The 25107-nt window shown below is 39.0% G+C and overlaps 1 protein-coding gene across 4 annotated transcripts; it reads left to right on the plus strand.

Moving 5' to 3' along the window:
- Nucleotides 1–14906: 14906 nt before the first annotated feature.
- On the plus strand, nt 14907–23155 carry LOC123984284 (enolase 4-like). 4 transcript variants are annotated; one of them, XR_006828416.1, is made up of 3 exons: nt 14907–15147; nt 18021–18300; nt 18619–18720. XR_006828416.1 is itself a non-coding variant. In XM_046071087.1 (2 exons), the coding sequence occupies exons 1-2, from the start codon at nt 14980–14982 to the stop codon at nt 22979–22981; spliced, it is 291 nt and encodes a 96-aa protein (XP_045927043.1). In that variant the 5' UTR covers nt 14913–14979; the 3' UTR covers nt 22982–23155. The 4 variants fall into 4 exon arrangements, 2 of the variants coding, with proteins under 2 accessions (XP_045927043.1, XP_045927044.1); XR_006828415.1 differs by lacking the exon at nt 18619–18720 and adding an exon at nt 18450–18607 and having other exon boundaries at nt 14908–15147; XM_046071087.1 differs by lacking the exons at nt 18021–18300; nt 18619–18720 and adding an exon at nt 22859–23155 and having other exon boundaries at nt 14913–15147.
- The last annotated feature ends 1952 nt before the right edge of the window (nt 23156–25107 follow it).

Raw genomic sequence — 25107 nt, forward strand, 5'->3', positions numbered from 1 at the left:
TATACTTGCCTGTCAGATCCACAGACCCTGGAATGCTGAGTTCACTTAACAACTGCCTTTGTGAAGTTAAAAAATGGATGTCAAATAATTTCCTCCAGCTGAACTCAGACAAAACAGAAATCCTGGTCATCGGGTCCCAGCAGATGGCAAATCAAATACTGCCATCTGCTGGTTCCCTAGTAAATTACATTAAGCCTGTGGCAAAGAACCTTGGTGTTTGGTTTGATAGTAATTTAAATTTCGAGCAGCACACCACAAAGCTTGTTCAATCATGTTTTTATCAACTTAGAAATATAGCAAAAATTTGATCTATGTTAACTTTTAAGGACACCGAGACCATTTTACACGCCTTCATCTCATCGATCGACTCCAGACTGTCCAGAACTCAGCTGCCAGGCTTTTAACCAGAACAAAGAAATATGACCACATTACTCCTATTTTAGCTTCATTACACTGGCTCCCAGTATGTTTTAGAATTGACTTTAAAATTCTATTGATCACTTTTAAAGCTCTTCATGGCCTCTCGCCTTGTTATATTTTTGAACTTTTAGTCCCATACACACCAGCATGTATCTTGAGATCCTCGGGCAGAGGTCTGTTGCCTGTTCCAGAGTCTCGACTGAAAACTAAAGGGGCTCTGTCCCTTTAGTTTGCTGTCAGGGCCCCGAGGCTCTGGAACAGCCTGCCCAAGGAAATCAGGTCGGCTGAGTCAGTGAACTCTTTTAAGTCCCTTCTTAAAACATACTTTTATAGGAGAGCCTTTCCCGATCTTATTTGACTTTATTTTATCCCTTTTATTTTATTGTATTTTACTAATTTTATATTTATCTTAAAAGTGTATTTTAGTCTTCTCAATGTTTTTCATGCTTTTAGCTTATATTGTTTTTGTATTATTGTCTCGTGGGTATTATTGTCTTTACACTTGTTAAAGCACTTTGTAACTTGTTTTTGAAAAGTGCTCTACAAATAAAGATTATTATTATTATTATTATAATTTTCTTCGTTATAGTGTACCGAGCACCTGGTCCGTACTCTGAATTCTTATCTGAATTTGCAGAGTTTTTGTCAACTTTAATCCTTAAAACGGACAAAGTTATTATTGTAGGGGATTTTAATATTCATGTGGACGTTGAGAATGACAGCTTTAGTACTGCGTTTATCTCTCTGTGAGATTCCATTGGCTTCTCTCAGAGTGTTCATGAACCGACTCACTGTTTTAACCACACCCTCGACCTTGTTTTGGTATACGGTATTGAAATTGAACATTTAATAGTGTTCCCACAGAATCCCTCTTTATCTGACCACTGTTTGATAACTTTTGAGTTTGTATTGCTGAACTACACGCCATTGGGCAAAAGTTTTATACAAGACGTCTGTCTGATAGTGCTGTAGCTAAATTTAAGGATGCGATTCCTTCAGCTCTAAATTCATTAAAGTCACAAAGTAACAGAGGACTCCTATGCTAATTTCAGTCCCTCCCAAATCGATCATCTTGTTGATAGTGCTGCAGGCTCGCTGCGAATGACACTCGACTCTGTAGCCCCTCTAAAAAAGAAAACAATAAAACAAAGACGGTTAGCTCCATGGTATAATACTGAAACTCGCAAATTAAAGCAAATATCGTGGAAACTTAAGAGGAATTGGCGTTCCACCAAACTGGAAAATTCTCGTTTAATTTGGCAAGATAGTCTTAAAACTTACAGGAAGGCCCTCCGTAATGCCAGAGCAGCGAGCACCAGAGAAACCTTGAGACAAGTACACTGGGAGACAATAGACTAATATTAAAATATATATGTATAGATATACCTGTTCATATGCTGTTGTTGGAGCGTGAAGCTCGACGCAGGTCCTAGAAGATGTGCTCCTTGGCTTGCACCTCATCCTCCCCGTTTGCCTCTTCGTCCTCGGACCCTGGCAGCCCTCCCTCCTCTGCTTCGCCTCGTCCCGGTCTGTGCTTGGCTCTGGGGTGCAGTCCTCATCAGAGACAATATTGCTGTCACCATGGAAGCTCTAACATGCAAAACTGATGAAAATGTGTATCAGCCTGTTTTTAGCTTTGCCCAGTGTTACCGCAGGTGTTAGCTCCTGTGGAACCAGGTTCCAGTTTGGGTTCAGGAGGCAGACACCATCTCCACATTTAAGAGTAGGCTTAAGACTTTCCTCTTTGATAAAGCTTATAGTTAGGGCTTTGCAATATAGTGTATACCGTCAGATCACACAGTCCTATTTATCAATGCAGTTATATTGTAAATCAAACGCTCAAGCTTTTTGGATATAAAGAAAGGCAAGCTAGTGTAGATCATCTGCCTTTTGCTTATTGCTCACACATAATGGAAGAGCTGGTGGTGGAGGGGGAGTGGTTATCTGCTCTGTCATTTTTGCAGCCATGTAGCCACCAGACTTGAATTCTTTCCCAATTCTGTGGAGAGGGCTATGGACTAACACATTTCCAGAATTTGGTCGCCATACCAATTATTAAGGGAAACTTACTTAATGTCTTGCAGACCTTGGATAGATATACTGTTGATTTTGTTTGCCGTTGTTTATGTTTTCCATTCAGCTAAGAAGTGGTTTCTTTAGGTCATCCAGAGGTGTTGTTGTGCAAATTCAGTTGAATCTGAAAATGTACTTTTGGCTTGAATACCAAAAACTTGCAAACAAATTTGGACTGCCAAGAAAAACTTCACATTCGCACTTGTCTTTCTACTTGCATATATTTGCATCTTTTTTGTACACCAACTTAATTTAGAAATTTTGGACTTCCCCGTGCACACAGCTGAGCACTGCCTTGCAAGGCCAGGTGGACCTAATTCAGCAATCAGCTGTAGCACTCCTGGGGCAGAACTAGAGGACCGAAAAGGAACAAGGATGCACAGCACAGAGAAACACATACAGCTGTAACATTTACCAGATACAAAAACTGTTTTTAGAAAGTCATAAAATATCATATTGAAACCAGGGAAGAAGTCTTTGGATTGTGCATTAAGTTCACTATATGTAAAACCACCATTTTCCCCTCTCCTTTGCCTTTCATGTCTCTGTACAGTCCTATCAAAGCAAAATGCCAGCATTTTAAGAAATATTTTCCAATTACTTTACATTCAGATTGCACTTTAATCTTGGAGCTGTGTCTAACAGTATCCAAAATATTCTTTATATTGACCCAATTAGGTTTCTAATGAATAGTACAAGATTACTCAAAATGGGTTTCTGGTCTCTATTATAGGATAAATGGATTTATGTAAAATAATGTAATAATGTGAACATGTGGTAATATTTAATTATGAAAAAACAGGATTTAAATATGTTTACTTTAGGTTTTGATAATACACCTATGGCTAAGACTCTTCAATCAAGTATCTGTAAAATGGCATTAAAATTAATTTTTCATTCAGTAATTTTACAGGAAGTTTTCTTTTTTAACCCCATTAAAAGGTGTGAATGCCTGTCATTTAACAATAAATTAAATATTACCTTTCTGTAATTTTACCACCTTGGGGCAATTATATACTATGTTAATCTAATTTGTAATCTAAGAATTATAATAAAAGTCAAAAGCTTCGAAATTACAGTAATTATGGCTGTTTTCAATTATCAAAACTGTGTTTCGAGAGTTTAACAATACTTGTAGACACTATATACTGATTAAAATAACATTTATTCAATGTTTTTATTTTCCAAATATCCATAATTAAAGGAGATATTTGTCAATTAACAAGAAAATCTATGTCAAGTTACAGAACAAATGTTTTTTGTTACGGTTAACTGTTACTAATTGTACCAAGTTTAAGAAATGTTTTTACAGTATTAAACTTATCTTCAGCAGTTTTTTCTTTTAAATAATAAAAATAATATTTGTGAAAATACGGGAAATTCCTGAATGTATTGTAACAGTGTCTTTACGTCAAGAAACCCAATATTTTCTTTAAAATAACAGAAATGTTATGGTTAATCACAGCTACAGTTTTTTCATGTTATTTTACATTAGACATGTAAATTCACAGTTTATTTTAGCAATTTTTTGATTTTTTCATGTATTTCAAAAATACAGGAAAAAAACTTTTTTTTTTTTTTACAGTGTTTGATATACTGTGAAGTGTGGTAGTAAGATGTGCTAATACAAGCCTCAGGAGCTTTGGGTTTCCTTTTCTTAGATTCCGTGAAGTTATTTATTTGCCATATGCAAAACAATGACAGTGCAGCATTTGTTGGCAGTGAAATGCTTTGTTGTCAGACTTCCTTCAACAATGCTCATATAAAATGTACAAAATGAAAATCACACAAGTAAAGAATCTAAGACATAAAATAGTGTAGAAGTAAAATATATGACTAAAACAGAATGTATAGAGAATATAATAAATGACATAATATACAACACATTTATTTAACTTTAAACATGTCATCTTTGACTTTCTTTCACACAGGACTCAAAGTCTTGAGTTTGCTTCACTCATCCATCTGCCCATCACACGGACATGGACTTTGTCGCTCTTTATACTACTTCACCTGACTTCTGCCACTAGAGATCACAGCCTAACAAAACCTTTCTGGTGAGGACAGGCTGAAATTATAATACTAAGGTAGACTGTAGTGAAAAAACAATAAAGTAGACAGATTGTGCAGTAATGTATAGTGAATGTATATGCATAATGAGAACCTGTTATGAACAGGTAAGAGCAGGATTTAGCCAGATAATGCACATAAATACATTTATTGGTTGGCAATGGTTCGCATGTTCGGGGAATCCAACAGGTTCACACTCCCCAATACGATGCACTTTACGGTTTTTCTCACCTGTTAATATACTAACACTGGTACTTGAGACACAGTGATCACAATCTGTATGTGATGTACCAACCCCCTGAACCAAATCTGCACACTTCCTGCTTTACGCTGTTAGCTGTAAGACAGGTATCTAATCTATTCACCTCCTCCTCCTTGTGTATTTTGTATAGTACCTTCTTTCTAATAATATCTAGTAACAAAAAATACTGCTCATCAAACATACAGTGAGCTGTTGTGCCCTGCACAGATGCATTTCATTTAGGTGTTTCTTTTTCACCTGTCTGTATGATGAGTTTACAGTTAAACTACCGAACAGTATGTAAATTAGTCCAAACGAGCTCCACCTAGACTAATGGTACATACACAGGTAAAGAGTGAAGCTTTGGCAATACTGTTTTATTGACAGTTATGCTAATAAAGCAAATTTGAATTGAATTGAATTGAGAGGTGGCAGTGTGGAGGACCAGAAGCATTTGGGTGAGGATGGAAGGTCATTTTGTCTTTCCACCATCATGATCAGCATCTTACCCCATCTAGTGGACACTCAGTGTATTAGGCCTTCCCCACTGCTGCCTCTGATCAATGTACAGCTAGAAACACACTTGCTCATATCTTGTGGTGGACAGAAGATGTACCGTGAAACAGTTCTGCTGTTCTAAAGGTTTTAGGGCTTCATTTCAGTTTCATTGGAAAACTGAGAATGCACAGGCTGTTAATGGCTCAACATTCTACCAAAGAAATAGTCCCAGTGAAACCTTAGGTCTGTGGAAAATCCAGAGTGATGGGGTACTGGTTTTGGAAAGACATGTTGGTGTTTTTAATGCTTTGAGTAGTAAAGTGGGATCATGCAAAGGTTTCAGAGACAGATTTCAGAGGGGTAAGTGAGGAAAACATGATTTTGTTTGAGTGCTTGATTTTGCTTTTATTTTTATTTTTATTTGTATGAACGTATAAATTGGTTTTAATGATTAAATTGCAGCCAGAGGTTCATTAGGATTTTTTGAGATGCATTTAAGTGCTATACTTTTTTAAATGTTACACATGGATTTTTGTAATATGTGATTTGCTCACAAAATAGATGTATAGACTCTTTGGTTGTCAAATCATGGTGAGTTGATACCACACCATTATTTGACTATGCTCTGTGTAGTTTTTGTGATTCAGATGTTTGAGTGTGAGCATGTGTCTTTAAATGTTGTAATTTTGTTATGTAGCTTTACAGCTGTAGCCAATGAGAAAATTCTGAGAGGAAATCCATCTGCAAGTTTGTTTGTGCTGAACTCTGAATAAATACTCAACCAGGATTTGATCATGTTCTGTGTACAGTTGATTCAGATGTTTAATGTATTGTACATGATTCTCTCTGGAACAAGATTTAAAAAAAATGTCTTAAAGTGGGTTGTAAAAATTAAGAAATGTGTAATTATTTTTGAACAGCTAAGCCTGTAAGATACATATAAGCTGACAGAGGTTTCCCTGAACTAAGGAACAAATGAAGTAAAATGTTTTTTCTAAGGCAGTATTAATCTGGTAGCAGATTTCTAGGCACGTTTAAAAGGGATTTTTCATCACTGATACTAGACCCTCAGAATTCATTATTTGGGAAAATATGCACACAGATGTTTTCTGATATTTTCTGTGTTTACATATTAGTAAAATAAGTATTAATTGCTGTTTGCATTCACTCTGCTGCTAGAAGAGGGCAGAATATGTCATTTCCACGCTGATCATTACTACCATGACAGCTTAAGAGATCTGTTAAGCCTCAGTGGAACAATAACGGTGGAAATGATTTTTATACCTATTTAGCCAGTGATGTATGATTTAAAGAACACCTCCACCAACTTTTACACATGACGGTCAGTTTACTAGTTGTGGGGACTGGAGTACTGCAGTTGTACACTGTCTTCTGAGGCATTGAAGGAGCTTAGTCGGGTCAAGAGAAAATAACCTTGATGATGCCATAGTGATGTCCTATATGCATTTGTTGGCTGGCCCTTGTTACAACACGTCTCTTAACTCACTGGTATCAGCTTATTTACAAGACCTTATTAGGTAAATACCTGAGTTACTTAAATTCATTAGTCTCTGTGTCATTCCCCACCCACAATCTGCGCTCAAATAGGTATATTTATTTCTTTGATCACCTCAAAGACTTACACCTCTTTTGGCTGCTACTCATTTAAATTTTCAGCAGCCAATGACTGGAATCTATTACAAAAAACTCTGAAACTACAAACTCTTGTTTCCCTCTCAGCTTTTAAAGACCTTCTGTCTGTGATATTAACTGATCGTTGCACATGTCATTTTTAAACATATTATCTCTTTTACTGTATTGTTTATAATTTTTGCCCTTTATATTTTTAATATAATTTGACATATTAGTAATTATTTTGTATAGGCCCACTTATCTTTTCATAGCTTATTTAACTGTTATCTCTGTGTGCTGTAGTACCAATTCACCTCTTTTTTTTATCACATTGTACTTGTCTTTGTCCTTTTATGTGAAACTACATGTTCTGCACTGCTTTGCCTACCTTGACCAGGTCGCCGTTGTAAATGAGAAGTTGTTCTCAATCAGCTTACCTGGTTAAATAAAGGTTAAATAATAAAAATGTCATCGGGGCTATCTCAGTTTGATACAACTCATTTATAAAAAGAGAGCCTGTGTTACAAACTGGGTGTGGAGTTTTCTAGAGAGAGGGTCTAACAGAAACATTCTTTTGAGTTACATCATGGGAAAAGTAGGATCCAGTGTTTTAGAATTTTACCCAAAGGATACAAGGGACTAAAAGTCAGGATATGCTGGCCTCCGCTACTTTGAATTTCTTTTGATTACTTCTTTTATAATGTCTTTTGTCCCCCAACTTTGTGGATGTGCAATACTAAATTGTGAAGTATATGTTTGAGCACATTTACATTTCTGTTGGTGGAAGTTTGCTTTGTGCTGCTCACAGTCTGCCTTATTATCTGCCACAACATCAGGGGAGGTGACACAAAGTGCCTAAAGTCTTGTTAGTTTATATACACCTGTAATAGCGTGGTGGTATTTGCATGTTACATTTTGTACTTGTACCCTGGGATGCTAAGTATATTGTATGTTATGGGATGGTGGAAATGAAGCTGCAGTACTCAGTATGCATCACTTGAGGGTAGTACAATTATAGAAACAGGAGGCAGACTGCAGGCCTGCAGCAAGGTCTGTGGACTTCCACCATGGGTTTCAGCAAAGAGATCCCAACAGGCTGAATTAGCTGTCTGATAGACTGTTTAAGTTACTAATTTAACAGAAATTGTGAAATGAGTCACACACAGAGAGCTGGACAGAACTGTGATTGTCATATTTGCATTGGTGATACATTTTAGTCCTGAGGTTTTTAGCTTCTTTAAGGTCCCTGAGAACTGCCTTTCTACAATAAAGGCAATTTCATTGTGGGGACTGCATGATATTAACACATGGATGAAATGAACCATCATTAAATATGGTGGTGGTTTGTAAAGATGAATTCAGTCAGAATATGTATGTAGACTGGCTTCTGTCCTGAATTATGTATTATTAATAACAAGCATAAACTCATAAAACATTTGTTGTAAGTAATATTTGAAGTTTCAATTAATAGAACTAAATAGACATATGTACAACTTATTTTTGCTGCATATTAGAAATCACATTAAGTTTCCTCCAATCCAAATACAATAGCATTTTTATATGTACGTTATGTTAAACCCCTTTTGTCTTATAAAAACAATGTAACAATATTTCCAAATGAAGAATCTGACAAACAGATATTTAATTTACAATTTGCTCAAGAACATGAATTAAATGTGGCACTGTATGTTTAAAAAACATGACAGTAAGTTACTTCTGCTGATGTCTGTACGCTGCTGTTGCAGTTGGCCCATTTGAAATAAGAAGATTTGTGTTTTTGTAAACCACACTCCTGAGACTTAACGAGTTCCGACTCTCTTGATTAAGTCACCCCCCTAAGCACACTGGGAAAGGGTTCATCGACGGGTCGGCTGCTTCTTAGGCTTAAACAAAGAGCTGTGACTCAAAACACTGCTGAGCTACCTGAACATCTGTGCTGATTATCTGATCTGCCCTCAGCTCATTCTGCACCTTCCAGGGAACAACAGCACAAGTCTTTTTCTACAGGCAGATGTCAAAGCAATGAAAGCTGATAACAGAAGAGAATAGAATTCACTTAGCATTTTTGTCTTGAAATACATCATTATGACTCCATCATCCCCGTGTCACTAAGCAGTGTCAGCCAGATAGACTGACAGTTACATTTAGAAATTTTGTTGCAGCTCAAGCATGTGAAAACAAAATAAAAGTAAATTCATCTGCTAAAAAACATGCACAAACGCTGACCTGTGTTAAGTAGTTTTACAATAGACAGGCTTTTGAGAGTTATAGAATTAATTAATATATTTGGTACTGAATATTCCTCTTCTTCTTTTTTATTATTCACTAAATCATTGATCAGTGCTGCAGTTTGCATTACAGCCTGCCGGTCTAAAGGTCTGTGGTACTGTGGCTTTATATCAGCTCCCTGGACCAGCCACCCACTATAAATGATTTGCTTATCTGGTAGTATCCTGGATTGAATGAGGAATTTATGTTAAGACTGACTGCAATATTACACAGGCAAATAATTATTGTTAATAGATTCATTGGCTAAAGAATAAAAGAATACATCCACATGAAGGATTGGCGTTGTTGTATACGGGATAGATTTTTATACAATTGATCACTGTCAAGCCAAAACCATGTATCTCAGAATGTTATGATTTTAACATTTTCATAAAACTGACAGACCTATATTATTCTATTTTTAATAACCATTGTAAACCCATTGGAGTACCTGAAAATGCATTATCACAAAGCTGACAAAACAGGTGGATTTCCAGTAACAGCATCAGGCTGACAAAGAGAACATGTTTTAAGTAATAACAATCATAAAGAAATCTTTGAGCAAAGATACTACTTTAGTGGTTGTCTGAAGCACAAACCAGGCCACACACACCCACAGTCAGCAGTAACACGCTATAGCAACACCTCAGCTCTCTGTATCACCATCACAAGCAATCCAGATACCCCTCTGAAACCAGACTTCTAATGCCAACCAATGCTCCCATTCAAACCACACCTGACTAGGGGATTTTAATTAGATGCAATTAGAGATGGCGACCATGCTGGATGCGCCCCCTGCTTTTTAGACTGGAGAAAAAAGATGTGCTAATTAGGCCGGAGGCTACTTTTATTCATGTGACCTGTGGAGACCCCACGCAAGCTGTTTAACGTCACTGCTCTGACAATTAAAACGGGAATTCATTTGAATGAACCGTGCATGTTGACATAAACAGACTCCATTACATTCACAGCAGTGGGATGAGTTGTCTATGGGCCTTGAATGGCATGTGTGAATGGACAAAAAGCAACAGGTGACCAGCAGAATAGGTGGTGGATAGAACTACTGTGCAGCCATGTTCCTTTCATGTTCCTTTCAACACTATTCAGTGTACAGTCCATACATATTATTAGATATTGCGCCAATGAGCCACTTTGGTAAGATTTTGTGCAACAGGATTTTTCTGTTACATATTCCTTTACACAAGCTTGCACACAGTATGTGAGTATTTAACATTATTTGGATTATTTCTATCTTTAAAACACAACAACATTTGGCTTAGGTTCTATCTTTCTAGGGAACCTCTGGGCAAAACTTATTTTCTCTGTAAAAACTTATTGGGTAAAAATATAACAGTGCTTTCTATGACAATTAACCTATTGCTCATTTTGCTAGGAGACCTAACAAACCTCCTGGAACCCCCTCAAGGACTTCTAGTGGACCCCCACAAAGGCCACCAGCGCTTTAAAAAAGACATTCAGAATTCTCCTTCCTCTGACAAATTAGCTATAAACACTTTTCATACAGCCCAATTTCATATGCCATTTGTGTCACTTTGTGACCAAACTGGCCATCTCACACGTCATTTTCTTCGCAGCTGCTGCACTTTTTTTAAAGCCCATAGGCACCCTGCTGTTGTAGCCTACCATCCTCTGGGGGGTGGTTGGGGGTGGGGGGGAGAAAGGAATGATGGCCCTATTATTGCCTTAGATGTGAGAGGAGAGTATCCAGGAGGAGGTTGGGGCCCAGCTTCATTGGTTGAAAGCTGCACCTTTTTAGGATCTAGCGTCTTAAAATGTGTCCCTTTTTGACAGGCCTGAATGGGTTTTACTTGCTTTTTTATGTTCCTTAAGGCTTCGGCTCAAACTGTCCCTCCAGGCCTGCTAGTCCTGCTCTGGTAGGTAAGGAGCGTACCATCTAGAATACATGGGAATACAGTTGTTATAATTGTTGTATTTTCTGTGTGAAAAGAATTTCTGAGTTTCTGAAGGTGAACTTGCGCTGGGATCCAGATAACAAAGCGAGACTTCTTCACCTTGCATACAGGCAGTGGTGGCAGTAATTTTCTTAGTGTGACTTGACCTAACCTATACAGTAATTGTAATGTGGATGTAAACACAAGATTACATGTTCAAGCATAGATATTTAAAGGATGTTAAAGGATGTGATGATAGTATACCATGTACTCAAATGGGGGAAAACAAGAGGTTATTTTTTTCTCACATCATTAATGTCATCAATAATTTTCTATTTATTTGATATTTGATATTGATTATTTTGCCTATCCACACAGGCCTAAATATTTAGCTCTTTATATTTCTTGATTTAATCAAGCAACATGAAGCTTGATTTATTAGATATGATCTTGTATCTCACGCTAATGAACTTTAGTCATTTGTAATGGAGTTTTGAGAGCAAAGATTGAGAAATCTGTCAGTAAGGTTTATCTGAAATGGAAATATTTGCCATTTTAAGCTGGCATGTTGGTCATAAAGTATATCTAGTTTATCCCCCTGAGTATAAGTCAGTTTGTGTCCATCCTCAGGTTTACTTTGTCAGCAGCAATATTTGATAATGTTCATTTAAGCCGATCGGAAATGTCTGGAGGTAAATGGCTTCAGACTGGGTTTCCAAATTAAATGATTTCCCCACTGTGGATGGGCAGGTTTCTGATGAAAAGCAACGTGTGTGGTGACATCAAACATGGCTGTGATCCTGTACCTGGTGATAGAGCCATGAAGACTTTCTCTCCATAATACTCATTTCCCTGTGTGGCAGATATCGTTTGTGTCACTACAGAAATGCAGCTTGATTTAAGCCATGTGGACGGCTCCAACGTCTCCCTTGACAGCTGGACTTCCTGTCCTGGACCAACTCAGCCCTCTAACTGACCCTGGGGTGACCCTGGAGCCGCTTCTAATCCAGAAGTCTTGAATTTCCGTTGTTATTTTAAAATGGCCATGAACAGTCAGCTTGACCTTAAATAATAATGCTAAAGCTATGCCAGAAACAAACAAAAGGGTTTATATAGCCTATAGGCCGACATAAAGTTGTAGTGATGTTTTTCTTTTTGCGCAGGCTCCATTTTAATTTAATTATAGGCCTACTTCACCCCCCCACCCCCACCCAAACCCCCGATTTTTTGCATTCATTTTTACAATCTGAAATAGTTTTAACGTGATTGTGTGAATGAGATATGCTGCGTAACTGAATGTAGAATCATAGGGTTAATTAGCTACTGAATAGTAATTTATTAGGGACACAGGGCCTATGCATGCTTGACAAATGTAGGCTATAATAATTTAAACAGTTCTTAAAATAATTTTAAGTGTTAGCTTATATATTTACAATTAGAAGTATTTCAATGAACACATTTTTTAAAGTAGCCTAATGTTCTATCAGCCCTCTGTTGATTAAACTTATAAATAGTAGAATGACACTGGAAAAACTAAATGTAGACTCGTAGCAGGCTACAGGCAGATTTTAAAAAGGCAGAATTTGGATGATAAAATCTGAAGATTGTTGAATCAGAAACACCTTTAACTGCGCAGAATTAAGAGGCAGCGACAGGTGTGTTTTTATGTTTATATCCAGAAACGTCATTCTGTCCCTGAAGCAGCCCTTGACTCGCTGATCCTTCGGGACTGCCGGGAACTGATCAGCGCTGCTCTGCGTGCATGTTGCAGGCATGCTGCTGTGGGCTTCAGCTTACCTGTGCATAAACCTGATATTAAAAGACGCCAGTCACATCAGTCTCGTCTCAGGCTAAAATGGGGTATTAAACACTTTAATACATTTCAAAAGAAAATGTTCCTAATGAAATGAATGCAAAGTAAAAAAAAGATAAAAGACTCCTAAGTGATTTTATATTTATTATGAATAAAATGTGCAGGAGCCCGCTAGAATCGGCCTGAAACGGCCTCCCGTGATTAAGGTCACGAACAGTTCACCGAAATATCGGTCAGAGGACAGATGATAGCCTCCCTTGATTTTTGAAGCGTCTCTCGCAGTTCTTTTTTAGTAGCTTATTCTTCTTATTACTGTTGTTGTTGTTGTTGTTCTCTTCTTCTTGTTATTTATCCTGCAACTAGTGCCTAAAGCCTGAGCGTCAACAACGCATTGAATACAGGAGGACAACGGGAAAGATTTTCAGAACATACATTACTCGTGGCATTATGTAGACTACATGTTTTTAAAAAAATTCTTGTTTATTTTTGTTGACCGATGCTTAGGAATTCAGCCGGCCTTATATGACCTTGTGTAACAGTGGCGAGATGAACTGTTTGTGAGTCCAATTCACAGCCTTGCAATAACTCGACACTCGGAATGAAACGCTCCGGGTTAAGACCTTTCAAATAATGCTGCCTATGTGAGTGCGTGTGAATGTAAACGAGGCTTGTTCGTGGACAATCAGTAGGTCTTTCTTTTATTGACATTTTCCTGTAGGCGTTAAATTTGACCACTTTTATTATAGAACATGCAGATACTTTTCAGGCGGCTGCTGTTGAATAGCCTACATCATCACAGGATGTCCAGTGAAATCAATTCTAACCTGTTACCTGTCAGGAAAAGTGTACATGTACATTTTAGTATTTAACACATCACTTATTAGCTAAATTAATTTGTGACAGCATGCAAATATTTATATTTTTTGTTTTAGTTCTTTAAAATGGTTGCCTAGCTATTGATTTTTGTAATCAATTATATATTAATATGTTATTTATTTACAGACAAACAAAAATTAGGACAGATTCCCATGCAATAGCATCATCTAAAAGAAAGTTAAAAAGTAAGAAAGAAACCAGGCAGGCAGACAAAACAAGTTATCCCAGGCCCACATATCTTTACTGCATCTCTTTCATCAAAGTAACTTAAGGTTTTTTCATCCTTCTTGCCTCATGTCTTACACCGACGATAAAGAGTTAATGGAGGAGGCAAACATTTATAAGAGTAGGCCCTACATGGATAAATTACAGATGTTATCATATAAACATCCAACATATAGGCTAAATACACACACAGTAATTCCTGATTGTTTCTAACTCTACCCAACAGGTAATGTATGTTTTGTAGCTTTTCGCCATAATATTAATAAGGTTAATATTTAGGCCTAATTATATTTAGTAAATAGCCTAAATATTCAGTAGGCTATTGAAACCCTGTTTAGCTCAATTGGAACAGCCAGGTAATAGCATACCAGCTTCCATTGCTTTTGATATTAGGACCCTTTGGGACCGTACCACAGTTGTTTACACTAGCTTCAAATCACATTTAGGCTACTTTACGTCACTGCTGATCAGTGAAACTTGCAGCAATGTTTTTATTTATAAAGCCATGTTTTGACTTTACTATAGTGTGCGTGTGTGTGCGTGCTAGGCGATACTTTATTTTTTGAATATCATTCTCCCTTCCAGGCAATGGTTTCACACGCACCGTTTTTGTTAATAAATTATAATTTACTGTTGGTAAGGAGCAGTAACCAATTATAATTCCACAATTTAGGTTTACTTTGCGATGCTGTAGGGTATAAAGCAGCAGCTCACATACAGGACGTGGCAATGTACATTCCACAACGTGACTGCAAGGATAGAGGCATTATCCATTGTAGATAGCCAGTTTTTATTTATGAGATGGCAAACAGGCAACACGGGATAAATGAAAGATGGAAGCAGCGCGCAACATCTCTCTGATTTCCTGGGCTCCCGCTGTCACTTGAACGGGTTGTTTCCATGGTAACAGACAACACAAAGACTACAGGGAGAGTGATGGCACCTGGACAATGGCGTACGAAGGGTTCACCGGCCGTCTTTCTAAGGAAAAGCAGGACTTACACGACATTAAAAATTCTGCTGCAGAGTTTTTTCGGGTTAACAGAATCCCCCAGGAGATAGAGAGAGCTCTGAACGAGCTATACTTCCACAAGCCCGAAGACGTTCACGGCTATCTGGTAGGAGTTTGTTTCCCTGCTGTAACGTTAACCCATGAGCGACACCTCGAACAGTCACACGCAAAGTTCTGCTAGCTAAAAGTCTACAATACAACACAGCAGCGTGTAGGTTAGGATAGTTAGCTAGCTACTATGCTAACTAGCTACTGTACTGTATTTGCCTGCTTTAAGAATGTTAACCTAACATTACTATTTATTGAAATATGCATGATCCACCAAATAAAACAACAAATTGGCAAGTGGCTTTTTAACGTTACTTCACATTATTGTTCTATTTTCCATCATGGTTCCAGACTATATTTTCCAGCTTGCCTACAACATCTGGTTTAACTAAGTCTACTGGAGTGGAATAGTCCTTTAAATCTGAATGTGGGGGATAATAAGTATTGTCAAATATAGATGCTTAATTGGTTAGGCCTAACAACTTCTCTACATGCAGACCGATTTATTTTGATATATTATAGAGCAGCAGTGACAAGAAAGGAAACATGTTTTATAAATATATAGAGTATATAAAAAAGAAACAATTCAGAAGGCTCTTTAGGGGTCAAGGCCCATAACAATTTGCCTATGCCTATGTAGCTAGGGTACATCTTCTGCCAATCAGTGGTTTTATTCCCTTTCTTCTCTCCTCATGTCCTGTCACACTTGCCTATTTCAAAGAGGCTTGCTTGGAGGAACTGAGCAAGTGAAGGGAGTAAAGTGAAGTAGAGAAGACATAAGTGAACAGACTTGAAACATAAAAGCCCCAAGTTTTGCAAACAATGTCTGAGAAACAACCAGCAGCAATAAAAGAACTGCCCCCTCCCCGGCTCCACACGGAGCTTCAGGCTCATTATGTTCGATGCCATGGTGCTTGTATCGACGAGTGGCCTGATGACAGTGGGGAATATCTCTTAAGGGGGGGCAGTGATGTACTTGCCCGGGATGCTCTGACCTGGGCCATGAAGCCTTGGAGAGGTATTTTTGAGAAGACGAGTCAAAGCCAGGGGGACTGGGGTCCCGTCATGTCTTTATTCTGTAGTGGTCCCAGTAATATTTGTTATTACTGAAGCATGTCACATGGCATGGTTAAGCAGAACTCTCACTAACATTTTTCTCAAGGAGTACTACATTTCATGGACACAAACATGAACGCAACTTTTTAAAATTCTGATCACTCTTCACAGTGATAAGTGAAAAGTGCATTGTGGCTTGTGGGACTGGATACACGATACACCGGTACCACCAACACAAACCATGCCACACTTTCAACAAGATTACTGAAAAATATTTATAACAATAACTTTATTAAAACAGATGCAAAACAGAACAAGGGGAACGTGTTGCTTTCAAGAGGAGGCGGTTAGAACATATTGGCACGATGGCATCCGGGCTCTGGCCATCTACATTTGTCCACTGCTGATGCACTGTTCACAACCTGGAGGAGGAACAAGTATAAATGAGTGATTAGTATAATAATATAAAATTAAATAAAAAGTATAATGTTCATTTAATAGTATTGTGTTCTGTTTTAGTACTCTGTATAATATATGTTAATGCTATAATGTTACTATATTGATTATAATTTCATATAATAGCATAGCTTATATTTAATTCAGCTGGTAAAATATTATTTACGCAAATGTAGATCTCCTCTCCTGTTGTATTGTTTCTGAAGCATTTAAAAATTAATTTTAAAAATAATCCCCTCTCACACTTTTATACATCATTTTTTGTAGCTTACTTTATTTATTATACTAAATTAAAACATTGAACAATAGGAAAAGCAGTTTAGTTTATTCTTGATTATTTTTGCTGTGTGGCAAAGATGTTACCAGGGAAACACTGTCGTGGCCCCCATGCTGCAGTCCAGCCAATCAGATAGCTCTTTTCTTCCTCTCTGTAAGTTATGTCAGCGCTAAAAAAGGTTTACTAGGAAGGACAGCATCACAGTTTTGTCAAGAGCTGGAGGCAGGACCAAATTTTATGTTTGTGTTTTTTTATGCAGGAAACCCTGTTTATTCCACAGTCATGTCAACTATGGCTTGTTGCTAATCAGTGTGTAGTTTTATAGAATGATACATAGGAATTAATGGGTGTGACTATGTGGTGTCCCAACAATAATGCTGCGATGATGTGTTGAGAAGAAACCCCACTTGACACTGTTCTTGATCATAAAAGTTTATTACATTAAGGAGTTCAGCATCAATTACAAGCTCTGCAGCAGCTTGGAGAATGACCCAGTCCGATGGCCACTCTGTCTCTCTGTACATCAAACAAAGCTTATATAGGATATGTGTAGGTATCTGTTAGGTACCATAGAGGGGTTTGAGTCTGCAAAGTAAAAGGTCAAACCCATAGAAGGGTACAGTGCTATTCTGAGGTAACAAAACAAGGGGTTAGAGGTCAAATTCTATAGAAGGGTTCAGTCCCTACATAACCACCAATCACTGCTCTCCCCGTAGAAGGTCACTGACCCTCAGTTCTGCTGCTACAGTGCTATTTTGAACTGTTATAAGTCAAATGCATAAATATTGGATACTACAACTAAGAATACTGATAGCAAATCTTGTTTCCTTGGATAATGCTTCCTAATGAGACCTTCAAGTTTCATTAATTAACTACACTATTTGTATGGCTGGAAAGATGGTGACACTAAAACTAGTTTATGGGTCAGAAAGGACAGGACAAGGTAGGGAAGGAGGACAAGGATATAATAATTTCTGTAATGTGAAAGTCAGGACTTGAGCAAAAATAGAATAGATAAGTAGCCTAAATAGAATGCAAAAAGCTTTGTCATTGTAAACTTGTATAAATGACATCTAGTAAACTCTAGTAAGTGTCTGGAGTTTGTTGCTTTTTAGTAAACATTTCATGTTAAATTCTTTTAGGCGGTAGCAGGAGAGCTGAGCTGGAGGCTGGTGGCTGGTGCTAGGCGGCTGAGACAGCCAATGGCTTCAGAAGCCTTGAAGACCACACCTTTCTTCTGGTGACTCCACGGGACCCGGTGTTAATAACTCCAGGGTGGCTCCTCGTCCAGTCCACTAAAGGCTTGAAGGGCAGACAGGCAGGGTAGCTGTGTCAGGGCGGCAGGCGGCAAACTCACGAACCCAAGGCTAATCTACCAGAGTGCAGGCTGATGGCTTGCAAGCCGGAGGCTAGCTAGCTGAGGTGAAGGGCACAAAGAGTAAAATAATACAATAACAGGGCTTAAAGTTCTCCAGCGCAAGGCGTTTTTGTATTCGACAATATATAAATATGTCTGTGGAAAATATTTTTGCATATTTTTTAACTGTTGCATATTATGTGTGTGTGTGAAGCGCCAGTCTTCTTCTAAACAATTGGTGGCTTGGTGTTCAATGGCAAATTGACCATCTGCCATCTGATTCGCGGAGCAGCCCCAAACTCAGTGGAATTGATTTTGTGTGGAGAGAGCGGGTCATCAGAGGTTATCCTTGTCTTCTTAAAGAAAACATCTTTCTTCTGCAGGTATGAGATTGTTGTGTATAACGCTCTCCTTTGGGATCCAAAAATGTGTTTGGCAAACACAAAACAAAAAAACCTCGACCGGCAAGTTAAGACCTTCACCTAGGGAAATAAAGTTCAAGCCCTGAAAATGGGTTACCTCTTGTAGCAGCTCATACCTAATGGTGAGATTAACGGACCAGAGGGATTTTTCTGTTTCTTTGTTCAGGCTTTTTGTTTGACATGTAGGCCGCTTTGTTAAGGCCTTTGGCCTTACATGTAGACCGCTTCTTTGTATCATATCAAGTGAGGTCCCAACATCTGTGTTGTAAAATTAAAACCTTGTACCTTTTGAGTACAAAAGTTGGCTTTAATGGCTAACAACAAGAGATACTTAATAATAACAATAATATTTTATATAAAGAAATATGGTAAGGTAAGTGCACATTTTAAAATCCATGTTACTAAGTTCTTCACAAAGTCACAAAAACAGTAAAAGACAGTTTAACATCAAAACTCAAGTAAGATCAGGAAAGGGTCTCTGATAAAAGTAGGTTTTAAGAAGTTCACTGACTCAGCAGCCCTGATTTCCTTGTGCAGGCTGATCCAGAACCATGGGGCCCTGTCTGCAAATGCTCTGTCCCCTCGGGAACAGACAAAGTGAGAGACGAGCAGAGAGAAGTCAGTCCTCCACTTCATTTGCCTACCTTGGCTTTTGCATCGTGCAAATAGTTCTACACAGATGTGAGTGTCTGTCCCTGTGATAGACACTGGCTAATCTCCTCATTATATTGCCCCTGGAATCTGTCGAGGATCTATTCATTAAACATCTCCGGAGACTTGATAGCTATTTATTAATCTCTTGACATGAGTCAGTGTAAGCCTGGTGTTTATTTTGTCCCAATATCTCATTTCTTTTCTTGACAAAAGTTTATTTTTTTCCTCAGAAACTGAACTGCGTGGTTGAGTTTATTTAAAGAGTTTTCCTCTGCCTCTTCATTTTGTATTGTGAAAAACTAACCAAGGGTAGTGGGTATAAATGTGTACCCTTTGTGGGGCACAGCACTTCGGCACACCCGCTATGGTAAACATCCTTGCCGCTGCTCTACAAAACCATCATCAGTTTGTTCACTTTCTCATCAATGGCTACACATATGGTTTCATATATATATACATATGTTGGTAAGCCCAACAGGTGTCACCACTCGTAAATACTCGAAAAAAAGTCTAATAATAGACCTGTTTTCCCCACATGGCTCATTCATTCTGAACATTAATAGTGTCATTCCCAGTCCAGATTTCTCGATCATGGCATCAGCCTCATCAGTTTGGCACGACATGGAACTTGGCTTTCTAAAGAAGACAACACCAGTACAAGTCTTGCCCATTCATCCACACTTCTTTCGTTTTTTTCTGGGTTTGCTGCAAAGGACCCTTTTATTTTTCTGTGTGCCTTACCTTCAGACGCAGAAGCAGCCCCAAGATCTTTGACTCTCTGTCAGAAGCCCCATGCTCAGTCCTCCATCTTCTCGACGATTTTCTTGTCATAACTTCACCATCCTCCACCTCACATCGGGCTAACCATTCTGACAAAAACTTTCTCTGAACTTGGCATCCCTCTTTCCAAAGAGAAAAGGTCAGGGCCAAGCACTTCCGTCGACTTCTTAGGCATCACCCTGAACCCCTGATATTCTTTGCTCTTAGTTAAAAATTATACTTCTTTTCACTAAGTACCGTTCGTGTACTCTAGGGCTGAAACAATTCATCGATTAAATCGATAAAATTTATTCATAAAATGCTTCGTTTAATGTAACTATACAGCACAGTGTTTCACAGGGACATTTATTACTGTCGCACATCGCCCTTACGCTGTGAACACAACGTGATTATGATGGAGCTGTTCGCAAAGTGTCCAAAGTATGGGATTATTTCATGAAAACAACAACTCTGTAATGTTACCGTCTGTCCACCGTAAAACAAAACTTTTGTCACCTCGGCAATAGCCTTATCAGAAAGCAGCCGGTGTTCTGCCTGCGGACCACAGACAAGGTAACAGCAACAGCAACAAGCATTTAACTGAAATCATGATTGACTGTTGAGTTGAAGGCTAGCCAAAGTAAGCAGTCCTAAGCTGTAAATGTGCACACGTGCGTTTGTTCTCCAGGCTGTCGGGGGGCTGCACCTTTTAACTCCCCTGCATCTCTCTCTGTAGCTCAGACAATCCCTGCTACCTGCGTGTGCTAATCCATCCTTTCAGCCAGATTCTTTGTCTTTATAATCGCCATCTTTATAATAACAGCTGTTTCGTGTGCAGGATCGCTCATTTCCCGTTTCACATTTCACGTGTGTTTTAGCAAAAGTACTTCTTAAACGACGCATTGATGAATCGTTGAAATAATCTATAGAAGCTTTGAATACTAAAATCATCGTTAGCTGCAGCCCTAGTGTACTCTGTCACATTCCCTGACCTCGTTTGTGACACACTGCTTCTGTCGAACTATCTCCCAGCAGACAGATGCACCAGATGTTTCTTGGAATGGCATTTCCTTCTTCTGGGACGACTCTCCTTTGTCTCCCCCATCTCCTCCGTCAGCACTTCACAAACTATACCCCATGAATGAATGGTCTAGGAAGTCCATACTCATCCACTCTGATAAAACTGCAGTCGTAGCTCTAAAACAAAGGTCAATCTTGTTCTCCAGTCATCACAGAGTTCCTTTGAAGACTCACATTTATCTCAGCTCAACACCAGTTCATCCTTAGGGCAGTTCACATTCCAGGCTACCACAACAGCATCGTTGCTTCGGTGTATCGTTTCTTGTTTAAGATATTCAGATACTTGGCCCCAGAATCAGATTTGTATCCAGTAGGTACCAGTAAACATTAAACTAGCTCTGCAGCTGAGAAATCTCTAACGCTCACCTCAGCTCAATATAATCAGACTCTTTTCGGGACCCATAATAAACTCAGATGAAAACACGTCTGAGACGGAACCGTTGGCGATGGACGATGGCATTGTCTACTTTAAATGACATTTTGTTGTGGCGTGGTCCTTGCTAGTGAAATTAAGTTAACTTGTTAAAGGGGACCTTTTATACTTTCTCCTATTTTCTGGCATTTCTATAATGTTACAATGTCAGATGTTCCTGTTAAACATGACCAAAGCTTCAAATAATGAGGTAAAAGTATTAAAAAGAAATCCCAGTGAGCCAAAACCTCAAATATCTCTCTGTTCTGAACACTCTGTTTTAAACAGTTTTTCTACTATTTGAAGAATGAGCAGAGGATGCTCGCTAAGCACTACTGTGCGGGTGAAAATGATTAACGTGATTTACACATTGACTTTATTGGTCATGTGAAATTTTAGTAGCAGCAGTCACTCACTCAACAGCTGCTTGTCTGAACCACACGTCTCCCTTGTGTGCACCGCACAGATGGTCTGGAGCTGCACTTCCACATTTCCGAGTTCCGCCTTTTGCGTTCCGTCAACATTACGTTATCAATTAACCTCTAGATAATCGATTATTGACATTTGTTAATCCAAGTCCAAGTCCACAACGCAATGCATCTAAAAATCAATAATTTTCCACACCCCTACTATCTCCCCTCTAAGTCAGTGGAAAAGTAAGAAATAAACATTGTTTATTTACAGTGTCAGTATACACTAATATAATGTGATTTTGTTTTTACTTTGTTGTCACTCATGCTATTGCTGCTGGTCAGAGTCTCCCCCCATGGTGAAGATATACACACACACACACACACACACACACACACACACACACACACACACACACACTCACTCGGCTATCAACCGTCAGGAATCAGCTGTCACCCAGGTCTTCATGCACCTTGGTCCGCTAGCTAGTTCACTCTTCAGTCTGCCGATCTCAAGGATTATTAATGTACTTTACCATGGTTTATGGAGATATCCTCCGTTTCGATAACCCAAAAGTACATCCCTCGCCGTTTCTGTACACCGCGGGGCCCGACACTTCCGGTTTTTCCTCGTGTCCCGTCGGAAACTCTTCCCTCTTGTGCAGTCCGTCCCATGCAGTACTCTTAAAGTGACAGTGCCATTAAATAGAGAGGAACGTTATCGCTGCAGAAATCCCTCCAGCAATTGCATAACATTATAACCCATATAACACTATTTAACTAAATGGGTTTTTGTTCATCTCTGCTTATGTTCTCTGGCTTCTGCACGGAAGGGGAATGGGTGTGTCTACCCTGACATTTCCCTCTTTTCTTATCCTTGGAGCAGGCACGGGACCCTGTGCTGGTTGGGGGGTGTGGGTCTGGCAAGGCCTCTGCTTCCAAGTCATCCTCAGTCACATCACTCAGATGGGTCCATGGCTTGTCAGTGCTTCAGCTGCCGGACACCTGACTTTCCCCACCAACACAGACTCTGGATCCTCTGACTCAGTTTCCAATCCCAAACTCAGGGTAGGTCTGTTCTCAGTGGAAGCTGCTTGGGGACGCTGCCGTGGCGCTGGTACTGGCCCTGCACACTGCTGCAAGTTAGACCTATGCACTCTCTTCATCGGCCCTCCCTCCAGTGGCACCACTGTATATGTAGTCCCCTGCACCTCAACAACTTTGTACACTGCAGCTGCCCAGGCATCCTGGATCTTATTCCTTCCTGGTGGACAATGGCGGAGGTACACCAATTGTCTCACGTCGATAGGCGAACAGTAAACCTTCTCCAGCTGTAGTGCTACTCTTTCCGCCGCCTTCCGCTCCGCACACTCCTTTGCTCTTGCACGTGCATCCTGGAGGTGCTCCTGGTGTACAGCTAACCAGTCAGGCTTGTTGTCTTTCACTTGAAGATGTGGCAACACATATGCAGGCATGATTTAGTCTTCACTCTTTTGTCATGTTCAAAGGGAGACAACAGAAAACTTGTCCAAAAAGAAACTGTGTCAAGAAGTTGTTAAAATATATGATTGCTGCTTGCATGTTTTTAGGTCATTTTATAATCAGTAGCTTGTTTTTCTGCTTAAGTTACTTTTTTTGGACAACGCACATATGTTTCTTCTATATTTTTATTGCATTGCATGTTTCTTAATGTGCAAATAAACCTTTGTTAAAGCATTTTCATTTGTTATTTAACTGCAAGCTATAGTTCAGAATGTTTTTTTAAAACAAATGATGCTTTAAAAAGTGGTGGGGACAAAATCAGCCATTTCAAAAAGGCTGTGGGGACATGTCCCCATCGTCCCCAGTGTAAATGACACCCAGATTCTTTGTCTTTAAAATTGCTATCTTTATAATAACAAACAACAGCTGTTACATGTGTAGGTTTGTAGGTATCATTTCCTGTTTCACATTTCACGTGTGTTTTCTTGACAAAACTTGGTTTGGAGACCAGCCATCGGGTGACACAGCCGTTGTCACGCCACAACGACTTCAAGACTCCTGTCAAAAGACGGCAAGTTGTGTAGTTTGAACAGCACGGCGATCGGCCGACGCTGAAAGTCGTGTAGTCTGCTCGAGCCTTAACCGGAGTCAACCGAAGCACGCAGAAAGAGGAACGGAGAGAGAGATAGATTAGATTCCCCACAAAGCTGTGAAGTCTCAAAGTTGAAAGTCCTCGTTGTAGACAGTCAGTTAGTGTTAGATCCATTCAAGAGCGTTGTTTCCTCGGAGTCACTGTATCATAGACGGTGGTTAAAAAATTCTTGGAGTTTTGGATAGGATTAAAGCGTGCCGGTAAACTAGATGTGAATATGCTACATTTAAAATAGTCATTGTGGCAGATTATGTGCATGTCAAAAAATATAGAGTGTTTCCCATTATAATGTAATAAAATATTGGTAATGACATGAGTAATATATGGTATTATTATTTTTGTAAGCAGTAGTATATTAGTGTTTTTTTATTTATAGTTTCTGTTTAGCAGGCCCACACAAAATGCATAATTTACAGTGGGTACGGAAAGTATTCAGACCCCTTTAAATTTTTCACTCTTTTTTCATTGCAGCCATTTTCCAAAAATCAAAAAAGTTCATTTTATTTCTCAGTAATGTACACTCAGCACCCCATCTTGACAGAAAAAAACAGAAATGTAGAAATTTTTGCAAATTTATTAAAAAAGAAAAACTGAAATATCACATGGTCATAAGTATTCAGACCCTTTGCTCAGTATTTAGTAGAAGCACCCTTTTGATCTAATACAGCCATGAGTCGTTTTGGGAAAGATGCAACAAGTTTTTCACATCTGGATTTGGGTATCCTCTGCCATTCCTCCTTGCAGATCCTCTCCAGTTCTGTCAGGTTGGATGGTAAACGTTGGTGGACAGCCATTTTCAGGTCTCTCCAGAGATGCTCAATTGGGTTTAAGTCAGGGCTCTGGCTGGGCCATTCAAGAACAGCCACGGAGTTGTTGTGAAGCCACTCCTTCGTTATTTTAGCGGTGTGCTCAGGGTCATTGTCTTGTTGGAAGGTAAACCTTCGGCCCAGTCTGAGGTCCAGAGCACTCTGGAAAAGGTTTTCGTCCAGGATATCCCTGTA

This window comes from Micropterus dolomieu, linkage group LG15 (genome assembly GCF_021292245.1).
Source record: "Micropterus dolomieu isolate WLL.071019.BEF.003 ecotype Adirondacks linkage group LG15, ASM2129224v1, whole genome shotgun sequence".
Taxonomy (NCBI): Eukaryota; Metazoa; Chordata; class Actinopteri; order Centrarchiformes; family Centrarchidae; genus Micropterus; species Micropterus dolomieu.

Excerpts from the sequence above, each read along its gene's own strand:
- LOC123984284 (XM_046071087.1), top strand. The coding sequence starts at position 14,980 with ATGGCGTACGAAGGGTTCACCGGCCGTCTTTCTAAGGAAAAGCAGGAC. Across the intron at positions 15,148-22,858 it reads AAGACGTTCACGGCTATCTG|GCACGGGACCCTGTGCTGGT; the intron begins GTAGGAGTTTGT and ends TCCTTGGAGCAG.